Raw genomic sequence first — 27,717 nt, 5'->3', positions numbered from 1 at the left:
TGGGAGACAGATTGAGACTTGTCTCAAATAAATAAATAAATAGTAAACATAGGGATTTCCCTATCTTTAAACCATGTTAACTCACCTAAGCATTAATCCCTCATAGACCATAAAACTGAGTTTCAAAACAATAGTAGCTGCTGTTCAAAATAGCTTCACTATTTCTCTCTCTCTCATTTGATTCCAGCCCTAATTAGAATCAATGACCTTGATGGATGAAATCCACGAGGAAGTACATAGGAAGCAAGAAGGCAAGAGGGCAAGACTGGAACCTGGATAAAAGCCAACATTTGAAAGGAAGATGGAAGGACAGGATTGAGGAGAGGCCATTGGATAAGACAGTCTGACCTGTGTGAAAAGTGTTCCTGCTGAGCTCCCAGATCTTCTTTCCTTGTCTCTTGCTTCGCTGTGCTTACTTTTACCCAGAAGCTCCTCCTGGAAGGATCTCCGAACAGTTTGGGTTATTCTCAGCTACCCCTTGCCTATTCTTTCCTGACAGGAAAAATTCTAGTCCACTCCAACTACAAATGTCAGGAGGAGGATTTGGTAGACCATCTTCTTTTTTTTCTGATTTTATTTATTTGTTTGTTTAATAGAAAATATATTCATATAGTGCAACATTCAAAAGGTCAAAAGGTATTAAAAAGAGTATATTGTGAGGCAGGAGGACTGCTTGTGCCCAGGAGTTCGAGACCAGCCTGGGCAACATAGTGAGGCCTTGTCTCTACAAAAATAAAACTTAAAATTAACTGGACATAGTCCTAGATACTCGGGAGGCTGAGATGGGAGGATTGCTTGAGCCTAGGAGGTCAAGGCTGCAGTGAGCTGTGATCATGTCACTGCACTCCAGACTGGGCAACAGAGTGAGACCCTGTCTTGAAAATAAATAAATAAATTATATATATATATATATATATATATATAATTTATATTTATAGTGAAGAGTAAGCCTCCTTTCCATCCACGTCTCCCATGGATGTTCCCTGACTTTTATTACTGGTTTCTTATATATTGTATGGGAGCCAGAGATAACCTCCGCTTCTCTTTTAGCTCTTAATGCACTCTTCAGCTGGATCTAAAAACCACATTGACCTGTGGTTAACCAGAGAAAAGTATACAAATTTTATTAGTTTTACATGTGTATTGCCTCCAGTTCCGTCTCTGGTGATAAGGACTGTTTTCTCACCCTGGTATAGAGAGGGTCCTCTTCTCAGAAGAATCTTTATTTGTTGCTGCATGCAAAATTCAAACAGTATTAAAACATTCAAACAAAAGGCATTAAAACATTCAAAAGGTATGAAAAGAGTATAGAGGCAGGAGGGTCGCTTGAGCCCAGGAGTTCAAGACCAGCCTGGGAAACATAGTGAGACGCCGTCTCTACAAAAACTTTAAAAACTAGTCAGGCATGATGGTGTGCACCTGTATTCCCAACTACTTAGGAGGCTGAGGAGGGAGGATCCCTTGAGCCCAGAGCTCAAGGTTACAGTGAGCTATGATCTCACCTCTGTACTCCAGCCTGGGTGACCTAGCAAAACCCTGTCTCTAAAAAAAAAGAATAATAAGGCCGGGCACAGTGGCTCACGCCTGTAATCCTAGCACTTTGGGAGGCCGAGGTGGGCAGATGACTTGAGGTCAGGAGTTCGAGACCAGCCTGGGCAAAATAGTGAAACCCCGTCTCTACTAAAAAATACAAAACTTAGCCAGGCATGGTGGTGTGTGCCTGTAGTCCCAGCTTCTTGGGAGGCTGAGGCAAGAGAATCACGAACCCAGGAGGTGGAGGTTGCAGTGAGCTAAGATCGTGCCACTGCACTCCAGCCTGGGTGACAGAGTGAGATCCTGGTCTCAAAAATAAATAAATAAAATAAAAATAATAAAATGGATAATTATTATTAACTAAAGTCCATAGTTTGTCCAAATATCCTTAGTTTTTACCTAGTGTCCTTTTTCTGTTCTAGGATCTCATCCAGGGTACCACCTCACATCTATGACTTGGCTATGACTTGGACAGCTTTGAGGAATACTGTTAAGTATGTTGTAGCTTGTCTCTCTGTTGGAATGTGATGTTTTTCTTATTGTTAGACTGGAGTTAAGGGTTTTAGGGAGGAAAACCACATAAAGTACCATTTCATCATATCATATCAAGGTTACATACCATCAACGTGATTCTATCACTACTGATACTTAACCTTGCTCACCTGGTTGAGGTAATGTTTGTTAGGTTTCTTCACTGTAAAGTTACCCTTTTTTCTCCGTTTCATATTGTATTCTTTGGAAGGAAGTCACTGTAGTCCATACTTTGGCCAGGCATGGTGGCTCTTTGGAAGGCCGAGGTGGGTGAATTGCTTGAGCTCAGGAGTTCAAGACCAGACTGGGCAACATGGTAAAACCCTGACTCTACAAAAAAATACAAAAAAATTAGCTGGGCATGGTGGCACACGCTTGTAGTTCCAGCTAATTGGGGGGCTGAGGTGGGAGGATCCCTTGAGCCCAGGAGGTTGAGGCTGCAGAGCGTTGAGATCACATCACTGCACTTCAGCCTGGGCAACAAAGTGAGATCCTGTCTCAAAAAAAAAAAAAAAAAAAAAAAAAAGCTCATAACAGCTTTATTCCAAATGGCAAATTTAGAAACAACCCAGATGTCTATCAATAGGAGAGTAGGTAAATTATGTACTCACACAACTAGATACTAACCAGCAATAAGAAGAAAGACCTACTGGAACATACAACATGGATGAATCTCAAAGGTGAAAAACCTGAACACAAAGAATAGATACTGTACATTACTGTGGATGGGCTAAGTGAGTGCATATAGTGCACACTGAAGATTTCTGTGTTACATGTTAACAGTCACCAGAAAGCATCCACTACAGAAGAGGGACCAAAACAATCAAGTATCAAAACAATGCTCAAGCTAATGTTTTAGCACCCTTTGGAAGCTGGCACAATGGGTACACAAATGGACAGATGGGGGTTAAGCACGGGCCCAGTGGCATGGACCTCCACTCATCAAGACTGCTATCTTTGAACGTCCCACCTGTCAGCCACAGAGACCAATGCTCTACGGATGTGGCACTATTTTTGTTTTTCTTTCTTTCTTTTTTTTTGAGACGGAGTCTCACTCTTTCGCCCAGGCTGGAGTACAGTGGCACGATTTCGGCTTACTGCAACCTCTGCTTCCTGAGTTCAAGTGATTCTCCTGCCTCAGCCCCCCGAGTAGCTGGGATTACAGGCACATGCCACCATGCCTGGCTAATTTTTGTATTTTTAGGAGAGACAGGGTTTTGCCATGTTGGTCAGGCTGGTCTCAAACTCCTGACCTCAGATGATCTGGCCACCTTGGCCTCCCAAAGTGCTGGGATTATAGGTGTGAGCCACCTCGCCCAGTCTTTGGCACTGTTTTTCAAAATCAACCAGCTGCCTTGCAGCAACTTGAGTATATATATATTTTTGAGACAGTCTCCTTCTGCCACCCAGGGTGGAGTGCAGTGGCACAATCATAGCTCATTGCAGCCTCAATCTCCCAGGCTCAAGCAATCCTCCTGCCTCAGCCTCCTGAATAGCTGGGACTACAGGTGTGTACCACCATACTTGGCTATTTTTTTATTTTATTTTTAGTAGAGACAAGGTCTCACTATGTTGCCCAGGGTGGTCTCAAACTCCTGAGCTCAAGCAATCCTTCTGTCTTGGCCTCCCAAAGTGCTTGGATTACAGACATGAGCCACTGTGCCTGGCCAGGATGTTTCTATCCTAGAAGAGTCACTGGCTCATTCTCATATGAACAGATACATATTCAGCATATGGGTTTGCCTTTCCTGCCCACAGAGCTTCAGGCAGCACCAGTATCTGGGGGCTTGTCGAGTACCTATTCTACAACATGGAATTCCACTCAGCATAGCACGTAACCAGGGAACCCATTTCACAGTAAGAAAGTGCTGCAGTGGGCCCAATGACTATGGGCTACCCTGGTTGTACTGCATACTGCACCACTCAGGAGCAGCTGAGCTAATACAATGTTGGAATGGCCTGCTGAAGGTACAGTGGAAGTGTCAGCTTTGAAGGTGGGTGCCATGCTCCAGGACGCATTGAATCAGAAACACTATCTAATCCAGAATATTTTCATCAACCCAGTAAGAAACCCCATACCCATTAGCAGTCATCCCCTACTCCCCTGTCTTCCCAACCCTGACAACCACTCATCTTCTGTTTGTCTCTATGGATTTGTCGAATTCTGGACATTGGATATAAATGGAATCATACAATATATGGTCTTTTGCGACTGGCTTCTTTCACTGAGCATAATGTTTATAAGATTTACCCATGCTATGGCATGCATCAGAATGTCATTCCTTTTTATGGGTGCATAATATTCCATTGTATGGATAGATGTTTTATTTATCCACTCATTGGTTGATGGACAATTGGGTAGTTTCCAGTTGTGGGCTATTATGAATAATACTGCTATGCACATTTGTGTATAAGTTTTTGTGTGTGTATGTGAAGATGTTTCAAATTCTCTTGAAGAATTTGAATTTGGGAGAAGAATTGCTAAGTCATCTGGTAGCAGATCTTATCAGGAACTGCCCATCTGTTTTTTAAAGCAGGTGTATCATTTTATATCCTCACCAGTGATGTATGAGGGTTTCACTTTCTCCACATCCTTGCCAACACATTATTGCCCATCTTTTTGATTATAGCCATTCTGGTAGGTGTGAAGCAGTACATAAGTCTTCATTTAACACCATTAACCCTTGGGAACTGTGACTTTAAGCAAAATGATGTATAACAAAGCCAGTTTTACCATAGGCTAATTATTATAAACAAGAGTTAAGTTCGTATGGCACACTTCTCATCACAAAAACATCACCAAACTTCTTTTTTTTTTTTTTTTTTTGAGACATAGTTTCACTCTTGTTGCCCAGGCTGGCGTGCAGTGGCGTGATCTCGGCTCACTGCAACGTCCACCTCCCGGGTTCAAGCGATTCTCCTGCCTCAGCCGCTTGAGTGGCTGGGATTAAGGCATGCGCCACCACGCCCAGCTAATTTGTATTTTTAGTAGAGATGGGGTTTCTCCATGTTGGTCAGGCCGGTCTCAAACTCCTGACCTCAGATCCTCCACCCACCTCGGCCTCCCAAAGTGCTGGGATTACAAGCATGAGCCACCGCGCCCGGCCCAAACTTCTAAGTGAAGAAGAAAACACTTCTAATATTAAACACTGAAATAAATGTGAACTATACATACATTTAAGAAAGACTGATAAAAACAAGTAAAATAATTATTTATCTGCTTATTCCAGCTCAGGGTCTCAGGTGTCCAGAGCCTATCCTGGCTGCAGCTCAGGGCACAGGGTGGGAACCACATTGTTTCACTATGTAGTCTGTTTGCCTTTTTCCTCCTCTTTGGTGGTGTACTTCTAGCAGTACATTTTATACTAACATCTTTATGTAATATTCTCTTTCCTTAAATACTGTTGGTTTCTTAATACATGACCAATTTTGAAATTGCTTCTTACCGTGCTCCTTCTCTCTCACCATTTAGCCACTAGCTTTATCCTAGTGTCAATGTGTGTACTTGTTTTTTTTTTTTTTTTTTTTTTTTGAGACGGAGTCTAGCTCTGTCACCCAGGTTGGAGTGCAGTGGCACAATCACGGCTCACTGCAAGCTCTGCCTCCTGGGTTCACGCCATTCTCCTGCCTCAGCCTCCTGAGTAGCTGGGACTACAGGCGCCCACCACCACACCCGGCTAATTTTTTGTATTTTTAGTAGAGACGGGGTTTCACTGTGTTAGCCAGAATGGTCTCCATCTCCTGAGCTCGTGATCCACCCACCTCAGCCTCCCAAACTGCTGGGATCACAGGCCTGAGCTACCGCACCCGGCCACTTGTTTTTATTTCTTGATTTGTCACCTTCAAGTGATACCTTTTTATTTATTTTTGATTTTTATTTTTTTAAGGTTACACAATAATTTATTGAGAGCCTCTTCTCCCCGCCCTTGCAGTCTCTAGGTCACATTTTATGCTTGTAGATTTTGCGCACCAGCCCCAGAAAGATGGCTGGGGACAGGGGAGCTGCGTACTGTTCAATGAGACCCATAATGTGGCTGTAACTGTCTTCCTATTATTGCAAGAATATGGCCGGCAGATCCAGCTCCTCATATAGTGCCTTCACCGGAACCACCTTCTCGGCCTCCTTCTGCCCGAAATTCTCCTTCAGAATCTGGTACTGTTCTGGAGTGGCCCGTTGCAGACACTGAACCACCAGCCAGCTGCATTTGTTGTCCTGGATGTCAGTGCCAACTTTGCCGGTCACATTGGGGTCCCCAAAGAGGTGAAGGTAATCATCCTGATCTGAAAGAACTCTCCCTCTCCCATCTCCAGCAGGATCTTCTTGGCATTGGTATGCTCCTTCTCACCATCAATACCTGCCGTGTACATGGCTGCATCTACAGGAAGGTAGAAGGAGTAGAAACTGCCTTGTACTTGACACTAGATTTATACCTCTTTTCAGTGAATCTGCCAAGATCCAGGGTCTGCCCAATCTCAGTCTGACAGAAACTCTGCAGGAAGAGCTGGATCAGGTTCTGGCAATAGGGCTGCTCCCAGCAATAGAGCTTCAGCAGGCGGTAGATACATGCTTCCACAAGGATAGCATCACTGATGGCATCCAAACCCACGCCCGGCTTCCGAAACCAGCAGATCTGTCCCCAGCGGTGAGGGATGAATCCGTGATGTCATCTGCCACCAGGAAGAAAGCTTGCAGCAGTTCCACACACCAGCCCACAGTCAGGGCCCGCTGGAGACTCTCAGCATCCTGTTTCCTTGGCTCCACCAGCTCCCAGAATGCTACTAGCACCGTCAAAGCCCGGTGATACTTGCCTCCAATGGCATTGTACTACAGGACCTCCTTGAGCTGGGTGATAGCATCTCCTGTCTCTGGGTGCCCCATCTCATCCCCAACGATCTGGGAGAAGCACTGAACGAAATCCTGCTTTTCTTGGACATAAACATCTGATCTCTGGTCTCCATTCATTCTAAGGGAGGAGCAAAGGGCTTTGTTCCTGGATGCGGGTTTCTGCTAGATACCTTTTTACTTCTGGCTAAAACCACTGATGTAATCAGCGAGCTTGTTTAACTTTCCACCCACTTGCCCTTTTTCTCCTATTTTTTGTTAGTTGTAATAATTCTACATCATTAGAGCATCCAATTTTGTCTCTCATCCCCCCATCTGTACAATTAAACATATGCAACACTCACCCCCAGACCTTATGCCAAGGCTTCTATAATCATTTATGATTGTCTGAAGCTTGCTCACTGGTAAATTTCTTAGGAAAGGCTCATGGGAAAAAATATTCCCTGAGTATTAGCATGCTCTGAACTATCGGTGTGGACTTTATACTTGGACAGTTTGTCTGGATGTGAAAATCCTTTGGTGTTCACTCTTCTGGGTTTTTACAATGTTCTCTTTCAAAATGTATTCAAGTTTTTTTTTTTTTTTCCCCAAGAAATTTTAGCCTAATTATAGTTTTCCATTTGTGTTCAGTTCCATTGCTTTTTCTTTCTTCAGGGACTCCAATGAATATATACCAAATCTTCTTTATCCTAAATCCTTTTTTTCTCCTTCCCTGCCCCCTGCTTTTTTTTTTTTTCTAATCAGGGTGTCACTCTGTCACACAGGCTGGAGGGCAGTGGTGTGATGTCAGCTCACTGCAACCTTGACCTCCTTCTCAAGGGATCTTCCCACCTCCGCTTCCCAAGTAGCTGGGACTACAGGTGCGCCATAATGCCCAGGTCTTTCCAGCTTTTCCTTACTGTGCATTCCATTGGTAACTTTTCATTTTTGTCTTCCTTCTTAGTCTTCATTTCTACTTTTTCCCCAAATTTCGCTTGACTGATCTGGGTGACAGAGCGAGACTCCGACTCAAAACAAAAAACAAACAAACAAAAACTCTTCTTTGCCTTCAGTGTTGCCCCTCATAGAATTTTTTTTTTTTTTTTTTTTTTTTTTTTTTTTTTTTTTTTTTTTTTGAGAGATGGAGTCTCACTCTGTCGCCAGGCTGGAGTGCAGTGGCACAATCTCAGCTCACTGCAACCTCCGCCTCCCGCGTTCAAGTGACTCTCCCGCCTCAGCCTCCTGAGTAGCTGGGACTACCGGTGCACGCCACCATGCCCAGCTAATTTTTGTATTTTTGGTACAGACGGGGTTTCACCATGTTGGCCAGGACGGTCTCGATCTCTTGACCTCGTGATCCGCCCGCCTCAGCCTCCCAAAGTGCTGGAATTATAGGCATGAGTCACCGTGCCCGGCCGCCTCATAGAATATTTTAAAGCTTAAAACTAAAGCAATTGCTTCTAACTTTTTAAAAATTCCAGGTACCCTTTTCTCAAACGAAAGCTTACACAGAAACTCAAAATGAAAAATCACAACTATCCAGCTTTGGCACTCTTTCCCCTCTCGGGCCTACGTTTCTCCCAGAATCTTTGGCACTTAGTCTGAAAATCACCAAGCTAAAAAGAAAGCAACCTCTTCATTTTATGTGAAGAGTCATGGCTCAGAAATGGAAGAAAAACACCCTGCTTATTTTAAGGCTCAATCCCACAAGATTGATTCCAGATCCAGGGTGAGAACTGGGCATTTCTATTTTGTTAATACTCTCTAGGTGACTTTAACGCACAGTTAAGGTTGCGAACCATCACATTAGATGTATGCTGCCCAATATGGTAGCCACCAGCCACACATGACTACATTTAAATTAACTAAAAATTAAAATTTCAGGCCCTCAGTTGCACTAGCCACATCACAAGTGTTCAATAGCCACATGAGAATAGTGACTGCCATTCCGTATGGTAAATACACACAGAACTTTTTTTTTTTTTTTTTTTGAGACAGAGTCTCACTCTGTCACCCAGGCTGGAGTACAATGGTGCGACCTCAGCTCACTGCAAGCTCCGCCTCCTGGGTTCACGCCATTCTCCTGCCTCAGCCTCCTAAGTAGCTGGAACAACAGACGCCCGCCACCACGCCTGGCTAATTTTTTGCATTTTTGGTAAAGACGGGGTTTCACCGTGTTAGCCAGGATGGTCTCGATCTCCTGACCTCGTGATCCGCCCGCTTCGGCCTCCCAAAGTGCTGGGATTACAGGCTTGAGCCACTGCACTGGGCCAGAATATTTCTATTATTGCAAAACTCTTCTGGATACTGCTGCTCTAGACAGCTGTCTCCACATTAGAGCGTGCATACCCAAAAGGATGCAGATTGGATTGGAAGATATTTAAATATCTATTTCTATTTTTAACTGATTTTTAAATCTCCTTTTAAAGCTATGTTTTATAATTTGCATGATGTATTAGTAAAGCACTGCACATAGAATATAAAATATGTGTATGTGTTTATATTCTATTTGGTATGCATGCTAAAAGCTATTTATTGATGGAGTATATGGCTAAAAAGTTCAGAGACCCATGTATACTAAACACCTACGTCTTTTACAACATTTGCCTGGGCTGACAAAGGTTTCAACTGGAGAGTCTTCCTAAGCAGATTTTTATACTTCAAACCCAAATCCCCAAACATGAGAAGTCCCTTTTTTTCTTTTTAAATATACACATATATTTTATTTTAAAAAGCACAAGAACATTATACAAGTTTTAAATTTACATTTTTGCAATAAAAGTTATCAATATATGTATTATTTGTATAACTTCATCATGGATGGAATTTGAATCAGTGGTATAAACATGTTGCAGTCACTAAATATAGATCATCACAGTGAACCAAAATGCATAGTTGTTATGAAATGACAAATGACCACTAAAAGGTGAACTCACAGCCCATACACCAATATAATAAATTAATTAAACAGATATGTTTTTCTTCACCATATCATTAAAATTCTCACTAGCCCCTCACCAAACATTAGAAAAACACAGTTCTGGAGCCATCCTATTGAACCAGTGCCTTCACATACTACACTAAAGAAAATAAAGTGACTCAGTTGCTTGTTTGTAAGTAAACTTCATAAGCATAATTGTTTGCAATGATTAAGGTAAATCACTAGGATATTTGAACATAATGAGAGATCCCTGGGGCTTGGGGCAGCACTGGGACATATGCTCATCTACAGTGCAAAAATCTGCATCAATCTCAATCAGTAGAACGCAATATGAAATGGGTTCTTTGGCAGTAAAGGTCTGGCTGGCCATTGCCAGATAGTCCCTCTGTCCTCTTGAGAGCCTAACTCCAGAATTTATTAAGTTAATATAAAAAGGACTAAAACTAAAGTCAGTTTATCTTTGCTAAATTGGGGCCCATCTATTAGGGCAGAAGTCAGTATCTTCTGTTTCCTATTCTAGCCCAGATTTCCCAGTCAAACAATCCACTCAATACAATTACATAAGAAACAAACACACATGTTCAAATACTTTAATCATTCTGGCAAATCTGACAAACTGAGTACTGAATTTCCTGATCCTTACCTGTTATTGTTACAAATTGTTCACTAGAGATGTATCTATTTATCCGGATATCTTCTGAATTGTAATTATTCAAGTAGAAAATCATGATTGTGATTCTGATGCCTGCTCATGCCAATTCCTTACTGCAAAATCCACTTTTCTTTACATAAAAGTACCAAAAAAATCTAGCCCCAAATATGCATCACTAATCACTTAGCAAATATATTTTACTTGCTTGCCTTTGCTGAGCAAAAAGAAGGTAGGAAAACATTTACACACATATGTGAGACACTAATAGCCAAGGGCAAAATAAGATACAGTCTTTGAATGCGTCTTTCAAGGTTCTAACATTACCCCAGAAACAACATAAGTTAAAATGGAAGGTTTCCATTTATCTTCTGTCTGCTGTTTTATATCACAATTTATTGATACAAAAAACAAAAGCCAGGAACCAAGAAGTCTATGCACAAATTCAGGAGAGCTCTATTATTTATAAACAAGATGGCTCACCCACAGCATGTTATAACAGGACACAGACTATTGATCACATGGCTTTTTTGGTGGTTTGTACTAGTCATAAAACCAGAGTTTATGAAAAGGTTGCACACAGACAACATCAAGGATTTGTCTTTTACAAAGATATAGAAGATTGCAGAATTGGCTTAAATCTGATTGTTCTAGTTTACAGTTGTCATGATCCACTCATAGGGAGAATTTTCTTATCTTCATTCTACAGTTTTTACATCAGAATTACAAGAGGTTTCTGAGAGTCAGATAGGATAGTGCCACAATCTCCTTGCAGAATGAGATTTGCCTTTGGAAAATGTCAACTATTATTTCAAAACTCAACAAAGCTACTGGTAGTCAGAGGTGAGAACTGCAAGCTCTTTGTACCGTCAGGAATGAATAACAAATACATTACCTAACTAACTTTTCTTGAGGCCTACGGTGAGAAAAAAGCTTTTCCACATTGGCAGAAATCATCCTCTGTCCACATAGAGATTGAGTTTAATTTGTGGTGATAGCAGCAGGTGGCACATTAGGGGTATTTCCTTAAAAGAGAAATAATAAAAAATTTATTTTTGGAATCTTTCTCAAGTATATTGAATGGTTTCTGCAATTCTTCTTTAGCTGCAAGGAAGACTATCACAGATTATTAGAATTTTGTCAGTGATCCAATGTCAGCTGAACTAAACTTGGGGGGAAAACACCAAATACAAAATTGCAGAAGAGTTAACCAACATATAAAAATGTCCAGAACTGTTTGACATGACTTCATCTACCAAGTGGATGAAATAAAATAAAATGAGACAAATTAAGAAGGGGAATAAATTTCCTGGAAATACTAGCATATAAAACAGATTCATCTATGTCCTTTTTTCCTGTGAAGCATATGTTTGCTAATTGAAAGCAATACTCCATTAAGAAATATTTTATTGATGTAAGTGAACCTGGACATGGAGCAAAAGACCCTCCAATACTTCCCCAGCCCTCAGAAAGTTTTCCATAATTTTGAATCAGCCTTTATTACTGTCGTCATTTGTGATTGTCTTGAGGCAGAGTTGGAGCTCACAGTAACTGCCAGTTGAATCCAAATAACATCTGATTAGTCTCTTGGCTCCTAGCAATCTCTTCTATAATGCAGTGTTGTTGCCAGACCAAATGGAGCTTCCGATACCGTTCACGAGATAAGTGAAGTGGGTTGCCCCTCCTTTAGGGAAAAAAGAAAAAACAACATGTAAGTTTGAATCCAGTAACTGCCACATCTTTATTGTCTAAATTAGTATGCACTCTTGAGATGTTCCTGGAGCCGGGAGGACTCACCAGTACAGGGCTTAAAAAGGGATATTTTCCCTTCACCAGTGATCACTAAGAACTTGACAGGCTACTTAGCTAATAAAACAGAAATGTACTCCTGGACCATTCATAAAATAGGTCAGGTATACTATGGCATTATGGGACCTCACTTAAATGGTCAGTGAGGTTTATAACTTGAAGCAGCACTATTCTCTTTTGGTGGTTAGCTTGAATAGCTTTTTGGCTTCATATTGTTATCTAGCTTCAATTTATGATCTTTGCACAGTAGAGGTTAGGCCTGACATATAACACTAGGCCCTAAAATTATATTTTGCTACTCAGAGATATTTGGTTGTAACTGTCCTTATGATATGAAAAACTGGCTGGTTATTAGCAAATAATTTAATAAAATAATTATACTTCAATTCTAGAGTTGCACAGTTTTTAACACTGTATAACAGCTAATCCAAAATGACTTAAGTCTGGCTGTTGCCAGTAATGGAGAACTGTGAGATCCTAATTCCTTGAGACATTCAAGTGTCTCAGCTGGTTGAGGATTTTTTTTTTTTTTTTTTTTTTTTTGAGATGGAGTTTCGCTCTTTTTGCCCAGGATGGAGTGCTGTGGTACAATCACGGTTCAGGGAAACCTCTGCCTTCTGGTTTCAAGCAATTCTCCTGCCTCAGCCTCCAGAGTAGCTGGAATTACAGGTGCCTGCCACGACACCTGGCTAATTTTTTTTGTATTTTTAGTAGAGATGGGGTTTCACCATGTTGGCCAGGCTAGTCTCGAACTCCTGACCTCGTGATCTGCCCGCCTCGGCCTCCCAAAGCGCTGGGATTACAGGCGTGAGTCACCGTGGCCGCCTGGTTGGGGATTTTTAAACTGCCAAATTAATGTTAAAACTCTGCTTTGCACCCTTGTAGAACAACTAAGATTATCCTCAGTCATTAACTACTTTCACCACTCTGCTTTTCTCCCTAAACCTAAAGACAGGTCAAATGTCATCCCAATAAAAAGAAAGCTCTGTATGATCCAAGGTTCCAAGCCCCATTTAATAAGCCTATTTTTTCTGAGCAATATGTCAAAGGAATAAAATTTCAGTGAACCAAAAAGAGTTTATTGTAAGGAGGTCTAATGTTTATCTATATGTACTTTTGAGATCACTGTCAGTCTCCTCATTTTCATAAGCCATCAGTAGGACCCCAGTTCCTACCACCAGGGAAGGATACAGAAAAGTTCAGGATTCTAAATATTTTGCTAATGCTCAGAAGGAAAGAAGGCTGATATAGCTGGCTAATAAAAAGTCTCAGTTGGGTGCGGTGGCTCATGCCTATAATCCCAGCACTTTGGGAGGCCAAGGTGGGCGATCAACTGAGGTCAGGAGTTTGAGACCAGTCTGGCCAACATAGTGAAACCCCATTACTACTAAAAATACAAAAAAAATTAGCCAGCTGTGGTGGTGCATGTCTGTAGTCCCAGCTACTTGGGAGGCTGAGGCAGGAGAATCGCTTGAACCCTGGAGGTAGAGGTTGCAGTGAGCCAAGATCCAGCCTGGGTGACAGAGTGAGAGACTGTCTCAAAAAACAAAGAAAAAAAAAAAGTTTCAAGTATTGCAATGGAAACAATATCTCTAAACCAAATTTCATCACTGGACACTACAAATTTTACTATCAGTGTCAATCCTTTTAAGTAATTCTGAAGAAAGGTTGATTACAAATAATAGAACACTGAAACATTAAGATGGCTGGTGTGTCTTTAAAAATTTTGGAGAAATACTACCTTCAAATTTTGGAGAAGTTGTTGAAAATTATGTGCTAAAGAATGACATCATATTTTTTAAATTTGAAGCCATTTAAAAAATAGCTCTCGGCCAGGCATGGTGGCTCATGCCTGTAATCCCAGCACTTTGGGAGGCTGAGATGGGTGGATCACTTGAGGTCAGGAATTCCAGACCAGCCTGGCCAAGATGGTGAAACCCTGTCTCTACTAAAAATACAAAAATTAGCCGGGCGTGGTGGCGCATGCCTGTAGTCCCAGCTACTTGGGAGGCTGAGGTGGGAGATTCACTTGAACCTGGGAGGCAGAGGTTGCAGTGAGCTGAGATAGCACCACTGCACTGTAGCCTGGGTGACAGAGGGAGACTCTGTCTCCCAAAATAAATAAATAATAAATAAATAAATAAATAATAAAAATAAAAGTAGCTCTCAATTACTTTTTTTTTTTTTTTTTTTGAGACAGAATCTCCCTCTGTTGCTCAGGCTGGAGTGCAGTGGGCGATCTTGGCTCACTGCAACCTCCTGGGTTCAAGTGATTCTCCTACCTCAGCCTCCCGAGTAGCTGGGATTACAGGCATGCACCACCATGCCTGGCTAATTTTTGTATTTTTAGTAGCGACGGGTTTTCACCATGTTGGCCAAGCTGGTCTCAAACTCCTGGCCGCAAATGATCTGCCTGCTTCGGCCTCCTAAAGTGCTGGGAATACAGGTATAAGCCATGGTGTCCGGCCTCAATTACCTTTTGTGATTAAAGAACTATTACCGTTTACATACAATAATATGACTGAAATAGAAAACAAACAATATAAAAGAGAACTTATTGAAACCTTCCTATTATAAAAAGAAATCTTACTTCAGGCCAGGGTCTGTTTCTCCATATTCATCCAAGTAAGGAGCTGGATAGGCACAGCCTCTGGCTTTACCTTCAACCAGGACCACTCGGCATTCTCTGATTCTGAAAGAGAAAATCAATAGGAAATATGGTTAAGTGTATGGTGCAAATGATAGGCACTGCATCAATGTTAATCTAGAGAAAAGACATGGCCAATATCTGTTAGAAATTCAGTATAAAGACAATATAAACAGACAAATAGACTAAATTATGTTTTGTCTAAATAAAAGAAAACACATATTGCTATTTCTGTTGAAGCTATAGAAAAGGAGCAGTGGATTTGGTGAAATGAGATCATTGATACTGATGGAATCTGTTGAAGGGAGGAAGCTATCCTACTTCAGCCACAGACACCTTGGAAAATGGTGGCTGGGGTTGTTTCTATTCTAATTCCTGACACAACCTGGAGAGGGGAGGGAACCTCACAGAAGAACAGAATCACATCTCCTAGTCTGATAACCTCAAGCCAGACAGAGTATTAACTAGGGAAGTATGCCAGCTTTTCTGGTTAGAGCTGGCCTGAAACGCTGCAGATTAGAAAGAGCCACTACCACCCTGAGGGCACCTGGGACTTTTATGTCTCTTGGGAAATAGACATAAAAAAGGCTTGCATACATATGTATGGGGGATAAGTACTTTACAGATAAATTATAAAATAAACAGCTGGGATAAGGTAGTGGGTTTACTTGCTGTGGGTTCCCTAAAAATAGGTGTTTGGGTTTGGCTTCTATACATTCTTTCCCCTTGGTTCAAAAGATGCCTATGAGCAATGATTACATATTTCACAGTTAGAAAGACATTTGGGTTTATGTAACAGAAACTGTGTTACATGAGGAGAGTGCAAAGAAAAAGGATATATATCCACTTTGAATTTTATTTCTCTGCAGGCAACTTAAACTCTTCTTTCATAAATATAAGTGACTATTTTTCTTTTTTCTTTTTTTTTCCCAGACGGAGTCTTGCTCTGTCGCCCAGGCTGGAGTGCAGTGGTGTGATCTCGGCTCACTGCAACCTCCACCTCCCAGGTTCAAGCGAATTCTCCTGCCTCAGCCTTCCGAGTAGCTGGGATTACAGGCATGCGCCACCATGCCCAGCTAATGTTTGTATTCTTAGTAGAGATGGGGTTTCACCATGTTGGCAGGGCTGGTATTGAACTCTTGACCTTGTGATCTACCTGCCTCGGGCCTCCCAAAGTGTTGGGATTACAGGCGTGAGCCACCGCGCCCGGCCATAAGTGACTATTTTTCTATCCTCAATCTTTTGCTGAAAGACCAGGAGAAATGGTGGGTTGATAGACGAAATAAAGATATCACAGGACAATCTAAAGTAACAATTTACATGTACTTTTTTTTTTTGATAGAGGATCTCACTCTGTTGCCCAGGCTAGAATGCAATGGCACGATCATGGCCTTGAACTCCCAGGCTCAAGCAGCCCATCACCTCAGCCTCTCAAGTAGCTGGGACTACAGCCATGTGCTACCACGCCTGGCTAATTTTTTAGAGATGGGGTCTTGCCATGCTGCCCAGGCTGATCTTGAACTCCTGACCTCAAGTGATCTTCTTGCCTCAGCCTCCCAAAGTGCTGGGATTATAGGCATAGGTCACTGTGCCTGGCCTACATGTACCTTTTATTTATTTTTATTTATTTTAAAGAGCTCATCTTCCAGGAAGAGTACTTTTTAAATATGTTTTAGGACTCGAAGTTCTTTCATTATACCTGAGTATTATATAATACCAGAGCAATTAATACAAACTATCCTATTTAAGATTTTCCATAAATAATAGAAATGTGAACAGAAACTTATTCTTTTTTCACAGTATCTTCTCAAATGCAATTGTATGTCAATAACAGGTTAACACTCTAACTTCTGATTGATTATTTGCTATTAACACACTGTCCCACCATAGTGACCCCCAGATTGGATCCAGATTCCTAAAGTTCATCATGAAGCTTCCAGAACACTAACTACTCACTTTAGGAAAATGCAGACTCCAGCTCCACAGTGAAGTGCGTGAAAAATGCAAGCTCCAACCTCTTCCCCATTCACAACTTCTTGGCAGCAAATGTTCTGAGAACATAGTATAGCCCCACAGAAAAGGCAGAGGACAGGATGCTTTCGCTCATCATCTGCAGACCGTGGGCACCTCAAGAGGGAAGAAAACATTTAGAGAATGGTGGAAAAACAAAACAAAACAAATAAGTACCATATATCCTGTTAGCAATCAAGCATGCTTTCATCACTGACCCCTTTCCAGCAAGGAAGCTCTTAAAACACAAGGAAATATTTAATTAGCTAATTCCTCTTTAATATGCCCCCTAAAAGGGCTTCATGGAAAATCTTCCAATTAATCCATAGTAAGAAAATCTATATTACATAAATGGTGTCCTGATAATTCTCATAAAGTATGGTGGTTGAATATGCCTTGTGACTGAGATTCACTGATAGACTCCAGTCTTCATCTGACAAGCCCAATTTACAGTTACCTGCCTCCTCTGTATTGGGTTAGTCAAGCTTGTGTCTTCAACGTTGAAGGAATATGACCTCGTAAATACGCAATTGTTTAAAAGAAAAAAAATTACATTTTACAGTAAGGGTCCAAACATCCCCCCCACTTCTTTTTTTTTTTTTTTTTTTGAGACGGAGTCTTGCTCTGTCACCCAGGCTGGAGTGCAATGGCATGATCTTGGCTCACTGCAACCTCCGCCTCCCCGGTCCAAGCAATTCTCTTGCCTCAGCCTCCTGAGTAGCTGGGATTGAAATGAGAGATTGTAGCCTTTGAGTTGGCCCACCCTTCCATCTGGGAATCACAGTAAGTCTTAGGAAGGACAAAGTGATAGTGCTGACTTGCTTGAGTCAACTAGTGTTTTATGATGAGGCCATTTTACATAGTATGCTGGAGGCGTGCTGTAATGCCCCACCAAGGGGGATAATGGTTATCTTTTAAAAATGAGTTTCCCATGCTCCTCCCATCTATGCTGTATACTGAACACAATGGGAAATATCAAATTCCTTAATTTGGGAAGTAGAAGATAAATGCAACCAAAGGAGAGATCCAACTAGGCCCACACTGGGGTTGGAATAAAGAATATCAGAAAGAATCTCCAATAGGGTGCTAACAGCTTTTTTTCTGATCCCCAGATTCTCAGACAAGATAAAAAACAAAACGAAAAACATCTGTCTCCACAGGAGCACAGGGACTCTGCGCATAGGATGAGAGGACTATTTTCACTTCCAGGAGGTTGCTCCAGAACATAATTATAGCCCTTTTTGGATAAAGCCAACATCTTCTTTCATCTTTAACACAGGATGGCTGAGTCTGAGTCATTAGCCATCCCACAGAGGAAAAGCTGGGAGGGAGCCCAAAGTATATGACTGAGCAGCCACCCTCCAACACTAGGGATGGTTCCGTCTTATGGAAATTGGTGGTGACAATAAAACTGGAAGAGATCATAGGATTGATTTTCATTCTTATGTGAAACCTGTAAGTAGTAATATCATCCAGAAGGATCCTCACTGTGATTAATAAAGACCAACACTCTCCTCAGATCCTCCGAGGAGCCAACAACTTGATATTCTTTTTTTTTTTTTTTTTTTTTTTTTGAGACAGGGTCTGGCTCTGTCACCCAGGCTGGAGCCCAGTGGCACAGTCACGGGTCACTGTTGCCTCAACCTCCTTGGCTCAAGTAATCTTCTCTCCTCAGCATCCCGAGTAGCTGAGACTACAGGCACATGCCACCAAGCCTAGCTAATTATTTTGTATTTTTTGTAGAGACGGGGTCTCCCCATGTTGCCCAGGCTGGTCTTGAACTCCCGAGTTCAAGAGATTCACCCACCTCAGCCTCCCAAAGTGCTGGGGTTACAGACATGAGCCACTGTACTCGGCCAACCTGATATTCTTAATGCCTGGAAGATAGTATCTATTCACCAGGCTTTTGTGGTAGCAATGTAGTCCCAAGATTAGGAGAATTACTGAATTCAGAGATGGATGCAATCTTTGAAATTAATTAGCTAATTGTTTGAGGGCTGAAAGGTAAAGTGACCCAACCATTCCTTTAGATGATTGACTAGAAAGGGAGCTAGAACAGGAAGGTCAATTTAACCTGTAACAGTGGCTAGGGTGTGAGCTACTGAAGACTCTATTGGGCCAGTTAACTTCCCCAACTTCATGGCTTAAAACAATGGTTATAACTAGATAAGAGAATTTCCTGAGTCATTCTGCAGGGCAGTGATTCTCAGAGCGAGTCAAAAAGGGGCTCTTTAAGACCTCAAATTATCTTTTTTTTTCTTTTTTGAGACAGTCTTACTCTGTTGCCCAGGCTGAAGTGCAGTGGCATGATCTCGGCTCACTGCAACCTGTGCCTGCAGGTTGAAGTGATTCTTGTGCCTCAGCCTCCTGAGTAGCTGTAACTACAGGCATGCGCCAACATACCTGGCTAATTTTTTTGTATTTTTAGTAGAGACAGCATTTTGCCATGTTGGCCAGGCTGGTCTCGAACTCTTGGCCTTTAGTGATCCACCCACCTCGGCTTCCCAAAATGTTGGGATTACAGGCATAATCCACCGCACCTGGCCTCAAAATAACCTTAAACTGGCCAGGTGCGGTGGCTCACGCCTGTAATCCCAGCACTTTGAGAGGCTGAAGCGGGTGGATCACAAGGTCAGGAGTTCAAGATCAGCCTGGCCAAGATGGTGAAATCCTGCCTCTACTAAAAATACAAAAATTAGCCAGGAGTGGTGGCGGGTGCCTGTAATCCCAGCTACTTGGAAGGCTGAGGCAGAGAATTGCTTGAACCCAGGAGGCAGAGGTTGCAGTGAATTGATACCATGCCACTGCACTCCAGCCTGGGCAACAGAGCAAGACTCCATCTCAAAAACAAAACAAAACAAAAACAAATTTAAACTGCACTCCTTTTTTTTGGTTCCTTCAAATGACAGCAAATTATTTTACATATGACTAAGGACTACTACATGAAAGCAGTTAATTATGACTACTAACTGGTATCCTTAAAACAAAATGTATTTACTGAGATCTTGAATTAATTTAAGTATTTTACTAAAAAGTCTGGCTGCTCCATAATGCTCAGTAACATCACAAAACTCTTAAAGGAGCTTTGGAATTCTTGCAATTTGGAAAAAGGATGATTACTTACTAGTGAATCACTAAAGTCTTGAATAGGCTTTGTTTTTCAGGCTACTGAGATTCTTGTCTTTTAATTACAAGTTACTACTTGTTTCATGTCATCATTATCAATGTGGTTTGCTATGGGAGGTGATATGATGCCTCCTGAGTATCCAGAATACATAGTTACATCAACAGAAGTTTTGGCTTAGTATTTTCAAGACATAATGCATTATGATTCAAATATGAAGTATTCACCCCCCAGTGGTGAAAGCAGATGTGAATATAATTCCTCCATTCAGTGATATCTCACTGGTGGTGGTCATGATTCATGCTACTCAAATAACTTATAACATATTATAGCAAGGTAAGCATAATAAGATACAAAATTATGTTTAAGCTACAGGACATTATTTTATCATGTAGACACATGTTTAGGCTTATGCTCTCTTCCAGAAGTACCTAATAGGTAACTCACACACAGTGTTAAAAATGAGTACCTGTATATTGTTAACCTATTTTGTTTTCACCAGTCTTTGTTATCATCCAGTTCTTTTTCCACTTGAAATGATCAGTGAAACGGGTGAAAGAGATAAAAAGTTTGGGAACCACTGCTTTAGAGTGGTTTGATTGAGGTGGGGGGATGGTGCCAAAAAAGCCTAAGGGGTTGTACTCCACTCTTCAAGCTTGAACCTGAGTCACGATGCTATTACCTGTTCTGCTGTTTAATGGACTTCCATGTAAAATTTTGTTTAATAAGGGTTCTTGTGGCTTAAAAAAAAAAAAAAAAAAAGATTAAGGAGTGATATCATAGAAAATGGTAGCTCCAGGAATCAGTCACTCTAATGAAACAACTGTTGAGCCAGCAAGAACTGTCTAAAGCAACTTTTTTTTTCTTTTGAGACATAGTCTCATTCACTCTGTCGCCCAGGCTGGAGTGCAGTGGCACGATCTCAGCTCACTGCAACTTCTGCCTCCTGGGTTCAAGTGATTCTCATGCCTCAGCCTCCCAAGTAGCTGGGATTACAGGTACGCAACACCATGCCTGGCTAATTTTTGTATTTTTAGCAGAGGCAGAGGCGGAGTTTCACCATGTTGGCCAGGCTGGCCTTGAACTCCTGACCTCAAATATCCACCCGCCATGGCCTCCCAAAGTGCTGGTATTACAGGCATGACTCACTGTGCCCAGCCTGAAGCAACTATTTTGGAACTCTGGAGCCTGGTGAAATACTTGAAGCATCCAGGGGAATGCTTAATAAAGGAAGAAGCTGGTAAATTTTGGTGAGTTTTGGCATTTTGTGTAGTGGCTATAGCATCCTCTATCCCCCAATGCCATGGCAGGTAGCCATGGGGATGATGGCTTGTTTTTCTGGTGTGGCTTGCTTGTGTCAGGGTAGGCAACAGAGACCTTGTCTTCCAAAAATTGAGGCTGTACGTTTAGATCTCTCTGGTGGTTCAATGAGGGGCCAGCAAGGATGTGAGAAAAAAGGCGCCCTCACACATTGCTGGTTGGGATGTAAAATGGTGCAATCACTGTGGAAAACAGTTTGCAGCTCCTCAAAAAGTTAAACACAAAATTACCATATGACTCAGCAATTCCACTCCTGGGCATATATCCAAAAGAAATGAAAACTTTATGTCCATAAAGAAACTTGTAGATGAGTATTTTTTTTAGTAGCATTATCTGTAATAGTCAAAAGGGGGAAACAATCTAAATGCCCATCGATGGATGAAGGAATAAACAAACTCTTATATATACATACAGTGGAATATTATTTAGTCAAAAAAGGAAAAAAGTAATGACATATGCTATGATTCGGATAAATATTAAAGACATGCTAGGTGAAAGAAGCCAAACACAAAAGGTCATATATTGTATGATTCCTTTCATATAATATATCCAGAATAGGCAAATCCATAGAGACAGAAAGTAGACTACAGATTACCATAGGGTATGGGATGAGGGGAACAGGAAGTGATTAGTGAGTACAAGGTGATGAAAAAGTTTGCAAACTAAAGAGGTGGTGATTGTACAACATTTTGAATACATTAAATGCCACTGAACTGTACACTTTATCATGGTTCATTGCATGTTATGTGGATTTCTCCTCAACTTAAAAAAAATTGACAACCACTGTTATGAAGGATACTCAGAGGTCACCGCTAAAAAAGGAAGTTTGTGGCCAGGGGCAGTGGCTCAGGCCTGTAATCCCAACACTTTGGGAGGCCAATGGGTAGGAGGATCACTTGAGCCCAGGAGTTCGAGACCAGCCTGGGCAACATAACGAAACCCTGTCTCTATGAAAACTTAAAAAAATTAGCAGGGCAAGGTGGCGCCTGCCTGTAGTTTCACTACTTGGGAGGTTGAGGTGGGAAGAGCCCAGGAGTTTGAGGCTGCATTGAGCTACGGTCAAATCACTGCACTCCAGCCTGGGCAACAGAGCAAGATCCTGTCTAAAAAACAAACAAACAAAAACAAAAAAACCCAAACCAAAACAAACAAACAAAAACAAGGAAGTGTGTTAGTTATGGCATATACCAATTGCAAGTTCAGAAAATGATTTAAAATTACACACATATATATACACTAGTTATGGCATATACCAATTCCAAGTTCAAAAAATGATTTAAAATTACACACATATATATACACACTCTCCTTACCTGAAATGAGAAGCTTGATTCAGGAGGCAGCTATAGTCATCAGGAAGCTCTATCAAACTATTTCTTTTTCTAGGGTACCTGCAATGTAATTTAAAAGGCAATTTTATTTTAGAGTAAATAAACCCAGATCAAAAACTGCCCAAAGTGATAGAAAGAAGAATGTCTTAAAAATAACAAAAGGATCTACACTTGCAATCCAAAGTAATTCCCATTGTTGACTTGATCAAATCCAAACTTCTCAGCCTATAATTCCAAATCTTTCATCAGCTGGATTCCTTTCCAAACTTAACTTCCACTAGTTTCTAGGACTAAACTGTTCTAGCTAGATTTCTATACTGTATAGGGAAGTAACATGAAGTAGTAGTTACGAACACAGCTTTTGAAATTAGATCTGGTTACAAATCCTAAATTCTCTGACACTTCACACGTCTTTGAACCTAAGCCTGTATTTCCCTGTCTGTAAACTAGGGATAAAATATACCATCCTCCAATCATGGGGCCACCATCAAATCAGGTTCTGGGGAAGGGAGGGAGAGAAACATTACGTTAAATGAAGTTATCAATTAAAAGGCTCATATTGACTTAAGAAATGTCAAATTAAATATGAATATTAGCATTAAGGAAACATATAGAGCGGCTGAGGACTAAACGAGATACTGAAGTAAAACACAATATACTTAGTACTTAATACATGCTTGCAAATGTTACTCATTCTCACCAAACTAGATACAATAAAAGCCTTGCTTGCATGTATTGGGGAAGATCATCTGAATAATGTGAAATTCTCTCCTCAAACCCCAGTCAATCAATCAATCAATCAACCAATTTATTTATTTATTTATTGGAGGCAGAGTCTCACTCTATCCCTCAGGCTGGAGTGCAATGGTGTGATCTTGGCTCACTGCAATGTCCGCCTCCTGGGTTCAAGCAATTCTCATGCCTCAGCCTCCCGAGTAGCTGGGATTACAGGCGCCTGCCACCATGCCCGGCTATTTTTTGTATTTTTAGTAGAGACGGGGTTTCGTCATGTTGGTCAGGCTGGTCTCGAACTCCTGACCTCAGGTGATCCGCCCACCTTGGCCTCCCAAAGTGCTGGGATTACAGGTGTGAGCCACGGCGCCTGGCCCCAATCAATTTAAATTCTGTAATTCTTTTCATCTTCAATTCAGTTGTCTATATTTAGTGCAACCACAACATTTATTTGGCAAACTCAGACACTTTTTTGTTTGTTTTTTTAGAGACAGTGTTCATTCTGTTGCCCAGGCTGGATTTGAACTCCTGGGCTCATGCAATACTCTTGTCTCAGGCTCCTGAGTAGCTGGGACTACAGGTGCATGCTACTGTGCCTGGCTTAAATTTTATAATTATTTCTATACTCAGCTAAAAATGATCTCTAAGACTAACCTTGCCTCATTAACAATCTTTTCCTCTTTAAATTTCTATAGCACTAATGGTATATTCCATACACCATTATACTTTATGTTATAATGTCTTAAGTTTTATGTTCATAACTAGATTGTAGATGACTCATGACCAAAAGCTATGTCACCTCTTTTAAATTTTCCAGAGTATTTCAGTACCATGCTGGGTAAATAGCAGATGTATAAAAGGTATACAGTGAATTGAAATAAAGGAAAAATTGTGTGAGATTAACAGTCTAAAAATATGTATTCATATCTTAAACTTTTCTTTTTTCTCTACTCGAAGATCTTTTCCTAGTGATGTGACTCCTACTGCATCTGAGCACAGGAGCTGGATCTATTATCACTAAATCTCTAAAGATGTGTTACAAGTGAAAGCAGCATATGCACATGTACAGTGGCGGTGAAAGGAGTTCCAGGGTGAGAGAAGATGAGAAAAGAAGGCAAATGTATACTGTCTTGAGGTTTGCTTTATCCACAGGAAAATGGTAGTAGTGTTGGTATTTAAAGCCGGGAGTCAATTCCTCCACTTGTTTATAGATGTGATTCAAGTGAGTAAAATTAGACACCATATACAATACCAGTCAGGCCCTTGGAGGGGACAGAAAGACAATAAGCACGCAGTTCTTATTCGTCAGTTATTCTGGGTGCAAACAAGTGGACACTTATGAGAGAGACTATATTAGGGGAGGCTTCATGGAGGAGGTGGCATTTAAATTAGTACTTAAGAAAGAAGTAGATTTTGTTAGAGCCATAATTTAAGGGCGATAGAAAGGCTGAAGAAAAGTTTTTGGGGTAGTTTCTAAGGACATAGGAAGGAAAAAGGATATAGTTCTATGTATATCTTGCTTTATTCTAAAAAAAAAATCAAAAACAAAAGTGGCTTATAGAAATATTGTAAACCACTACCTTTTGAAGTTAATATACCAGCAGCTACATGATGCCTCCTCCACCTTTGCCTTTTGACAGGCATGTGCTAGCTTAAAAAAGATTCTCTTAAGAGGAACTGCTGGCTTCTAATAATCTAAGAGGAAAAGGACAGCCACTCAGAGAAAAAAAAAATTGGTAGGAAGAATTTGATTTCTGGCAAAGACCTAACAGAAATCAGGAACACTGTACTGAGTGAGAATGAAGAAAGCAGACTAGAAAGAATGCTCAACAAAACTTCTTTAGGAGACACAACTTGTGGATGAGGGAGAAAGGATTAAGTAGTAAAACCAACCTGACCACGGTGTTTTTTTGCTTCAAACAGTTTAGTAAGGCAGGATCTGCACACCACCTGTATGTGGAACCAAGAGAAAAGACAAATGGATTATCACAGCTTCAGTGCATGATTTGTCAACAAGCCATTCTCTCTCTTTTTTTTTTTTTTGAGATGGAGTCTCACTCTTTCGCCCAGGCTGGAGTACAGTGGCAGCAATCTCGGCTCACTGCAGCTTCTGCCTCCTAGGTTCAAGCAATTCTCCTGCCTCAGCCTCCCAAGTAGCTGGCACCCACCACCACATCTGGCTAGTTTTTGTATTTTTAGCAGAGATGAGGTTTCCCATGTTGGCCAGGCTGGTCTCAAACCACTGACCTCAAGTGATCCGCCCACCTCAGCCAATCCCAAAGTGCTGGGATTACAGACGTGAGCCACTGTGCCTGGCCTTGCCATTCTCTTCAATTCTTTCTGTCCCTTCTTTCTATGTTCCCCTTTCTTTTTTTTTTTTTTTTTTTTGAGACAGAGTTTTGCAAGTGTCGCCCAGGCTGGAGTGCAATGGTGATCTCCACTCACTGCAACCTCCATCTCCCGGGTTCCAGTGATTCTCCTGCCTCAGCATCCTCAGTAGCTGGGACTACAGGCACGCACCACCATGCCTGGTTTATTAGAGACAGGGTTTCACCATGTTGGCTGGGCTAGTCTCAAACTCCTGACCTCAGGTGATCAGCCTGCCTCGGCTTCCCAAAGTGCTGAGATTACACACAAATGAGCCACTGTGCCGGCCTATGTTCCTCTTTTTTTTTTTTTTTTTTTTAGATGGAGTCTCGCTCTGTCACCCAGGCTGGAGTACAATGGCGCGATCTCGGCTCACTGCAACCTCTGTCTCCCAGGTTCAAGCGATTCTGATGCCTCAGAATCAGAAGCTGGGATTACAGGCATGCGCCACCACGCCTGGCTAATTTTTTTTTTTTTTTTTTTTTTTTTTTTTAAGTAGAGATGGGGTTTCACACCATGGTGGCCAGGCTGGTCTTGAACTCTTGACCTCAGGTGATTCGCCCACCTTGGCCTCTCAAAGTGCTGGGATTACAGGTGTGAGCCACTGTGCCTGGCTCTATGTTCCTCTTTCTATACCTATCTTTTTTTTTGAGATGGAGTCTACCTCTGTTGCCCAGAGTGGAGTGCAATGGCGTGGTCTTGGCTCACTGCAACCTTCGCCTCCAGAGTTCAAGCAATTCTCCTGCCTCAGCCTCTCGAGTAGCTAGGACTACAGACGTGTGCCAACGTGCCCAGCTATTTTTTTTTTTTTTTTTTTGTATTTTTAGTAGAAATTGGGTTTCACTATGTTGGCCAGGCTGGTCTCAAATGCCTGACCTCATGATCCAAAGTGCTGGGATTACAGGTGTGAGCCACTGCACCCAGCCTTATATTTAACTTATTTATATTTATCATTTTGCCCCTTTTCTTCTCCCTTTCTTTCCTCTCTTTCTTTGTTTTGTCTAATTATTTTTCCTTCTCTTATTCATTTATTTTTTAAAGAGTATATCAACCAAGGTCTTACTAGAAAAACAGAAACCATTCTAAGTATTTAAACAAGAGAGAATTTAACAGGAGTTAGTAATAAAAGTGATGGAAGGGCTGAGAAGCCAACCATGAGACAAAAAGGCAAGGCAAACTAAAGATCACCACTCCCCTAGGCTGGAGGAACAAAAGGAAACAGCAGTATCATGGACCCCAGAGGCTAGGGACACCAGTGGATACTGGAATCACAGTAGGCTTGTCTGGTGGGAACTGGAGCCAGACAAGAGCTGCCGTCACCACCAGAGATGCCCCACAAGACAGACAGAGGTAGCCTGAACTGGGGCCTCTCTTTTTTTTTTTTTTGGAGATGGAGTCTTGCTCCATCACCCAGTCTGGAGTGCAGTGGTGAGATCTCGGCTCACTGCAACCTCCACCTCCTGGGTTCCAGCGATTCTCCTGCCTCAGCCTCCCTAGAGGCTGGGATTACAGGTACCTGCCACCACGCCTGGCTAATTTTTGTATTTTTAGTAGAGACGGGGTTTCACCATGTTAGCCAGGCTGGTCTCAAACTCCTGACCTCAGGTGATCCACCTGCTTTGGACTCCCAAAGTGCTACGATTACATGCACGAGCCACGAAGCCTGGCCAACACTGGGGCTTCCCTTTTTCCTGGCCACCAAAATCTTGCTAGTGCCTCCCCTCCCACTGGCTGAACCCATGCAGAAGTCAGCTGACAAGGTAGACTGGGAAATTCCCAGGGTCATTTTCCTGCAACATAGGGCAGAGAATGAGAGAAGACTTTCAGACAAGGAGGGTCTGGAAAGATACAGAGGGCAAGGACTTTCTGTTTCAAAGTGTGAATTTTTAATACTTGACTGA

The 27,717-nt window shown here is 41.6% G+C and overlaps 1 protein-coding gene and 1 pseudogene across 2 annotated transcripts in view; both read right to left on the bottom strand.

Moving 5' to 3' along the window:
* Window positions 1–6,074: 6,074 nt before the first annotated feature.
* LOC100585939 lies at window positions 6,075–7,027 on the bottom strand (annotated as a pseudogene).
* A 2,551-nt stretch (window positions 7,028–9,578) lies between these two features.
* The window catches only part of UBR1 (ubiquitin protein ligase E3 component n-recognin 1), a 154,627-nt gene continuing 136,488 nt past the window's right edge, over window positions 9,579–27,717 (bottom strand). Inside the window, exons 43-47 of one of the 2 annotated variants that reach the window (XM_003266785.3) lie at window positions 25,343–25,399; window positions 22,700–22,777; window positions 16,889–17,059; window positions 14,876–14,977; window positions 9,579–12,160 (exon numbers count right to left, since the gene is read on the bottom strand). In XM_003266785.3, coding sequence (XP_003266833.1) covers window positions 12,019–12,160; window positions 14,876–14,977; window positions 16,889–17,059; window positions 22,700–22,777; window positions 25,343–25,399 — 550 coding nt within the window. In that variant the 3' untranslated portion in view covers window positions 9,579–12,018. Of the gene's footprint in view, window positions 12,161–14,875; window positions 14,978–16,888; window positions 17,060–22,699; window positions 22,778–25,342; window positions 25,400–27,717 lie in introns of those variants that run through there. The other variant, XM_030814218.1, reaches the window with a different exon arrangement.

This window comes from Nomascus leucogenys, chromosome 6 (assembly GCF_006542625.1).
Source record: "Nomascus leucogenys isolate Asia chromosome 6, Asia_NLE_v1, whole genome shotgun sequence".
In the NCBI taxonomy this organism is placed as follows: Eukaryota; Metazoa; Chordata; class Mammalia; order Primates; family Hylobatidae; genus Nomascus; species Nomascus leucogenys.
Note: the sequence above shows the minus strand (reverse complement) of the source record. Positions and strands in the feature narration are given on the sequence as shown.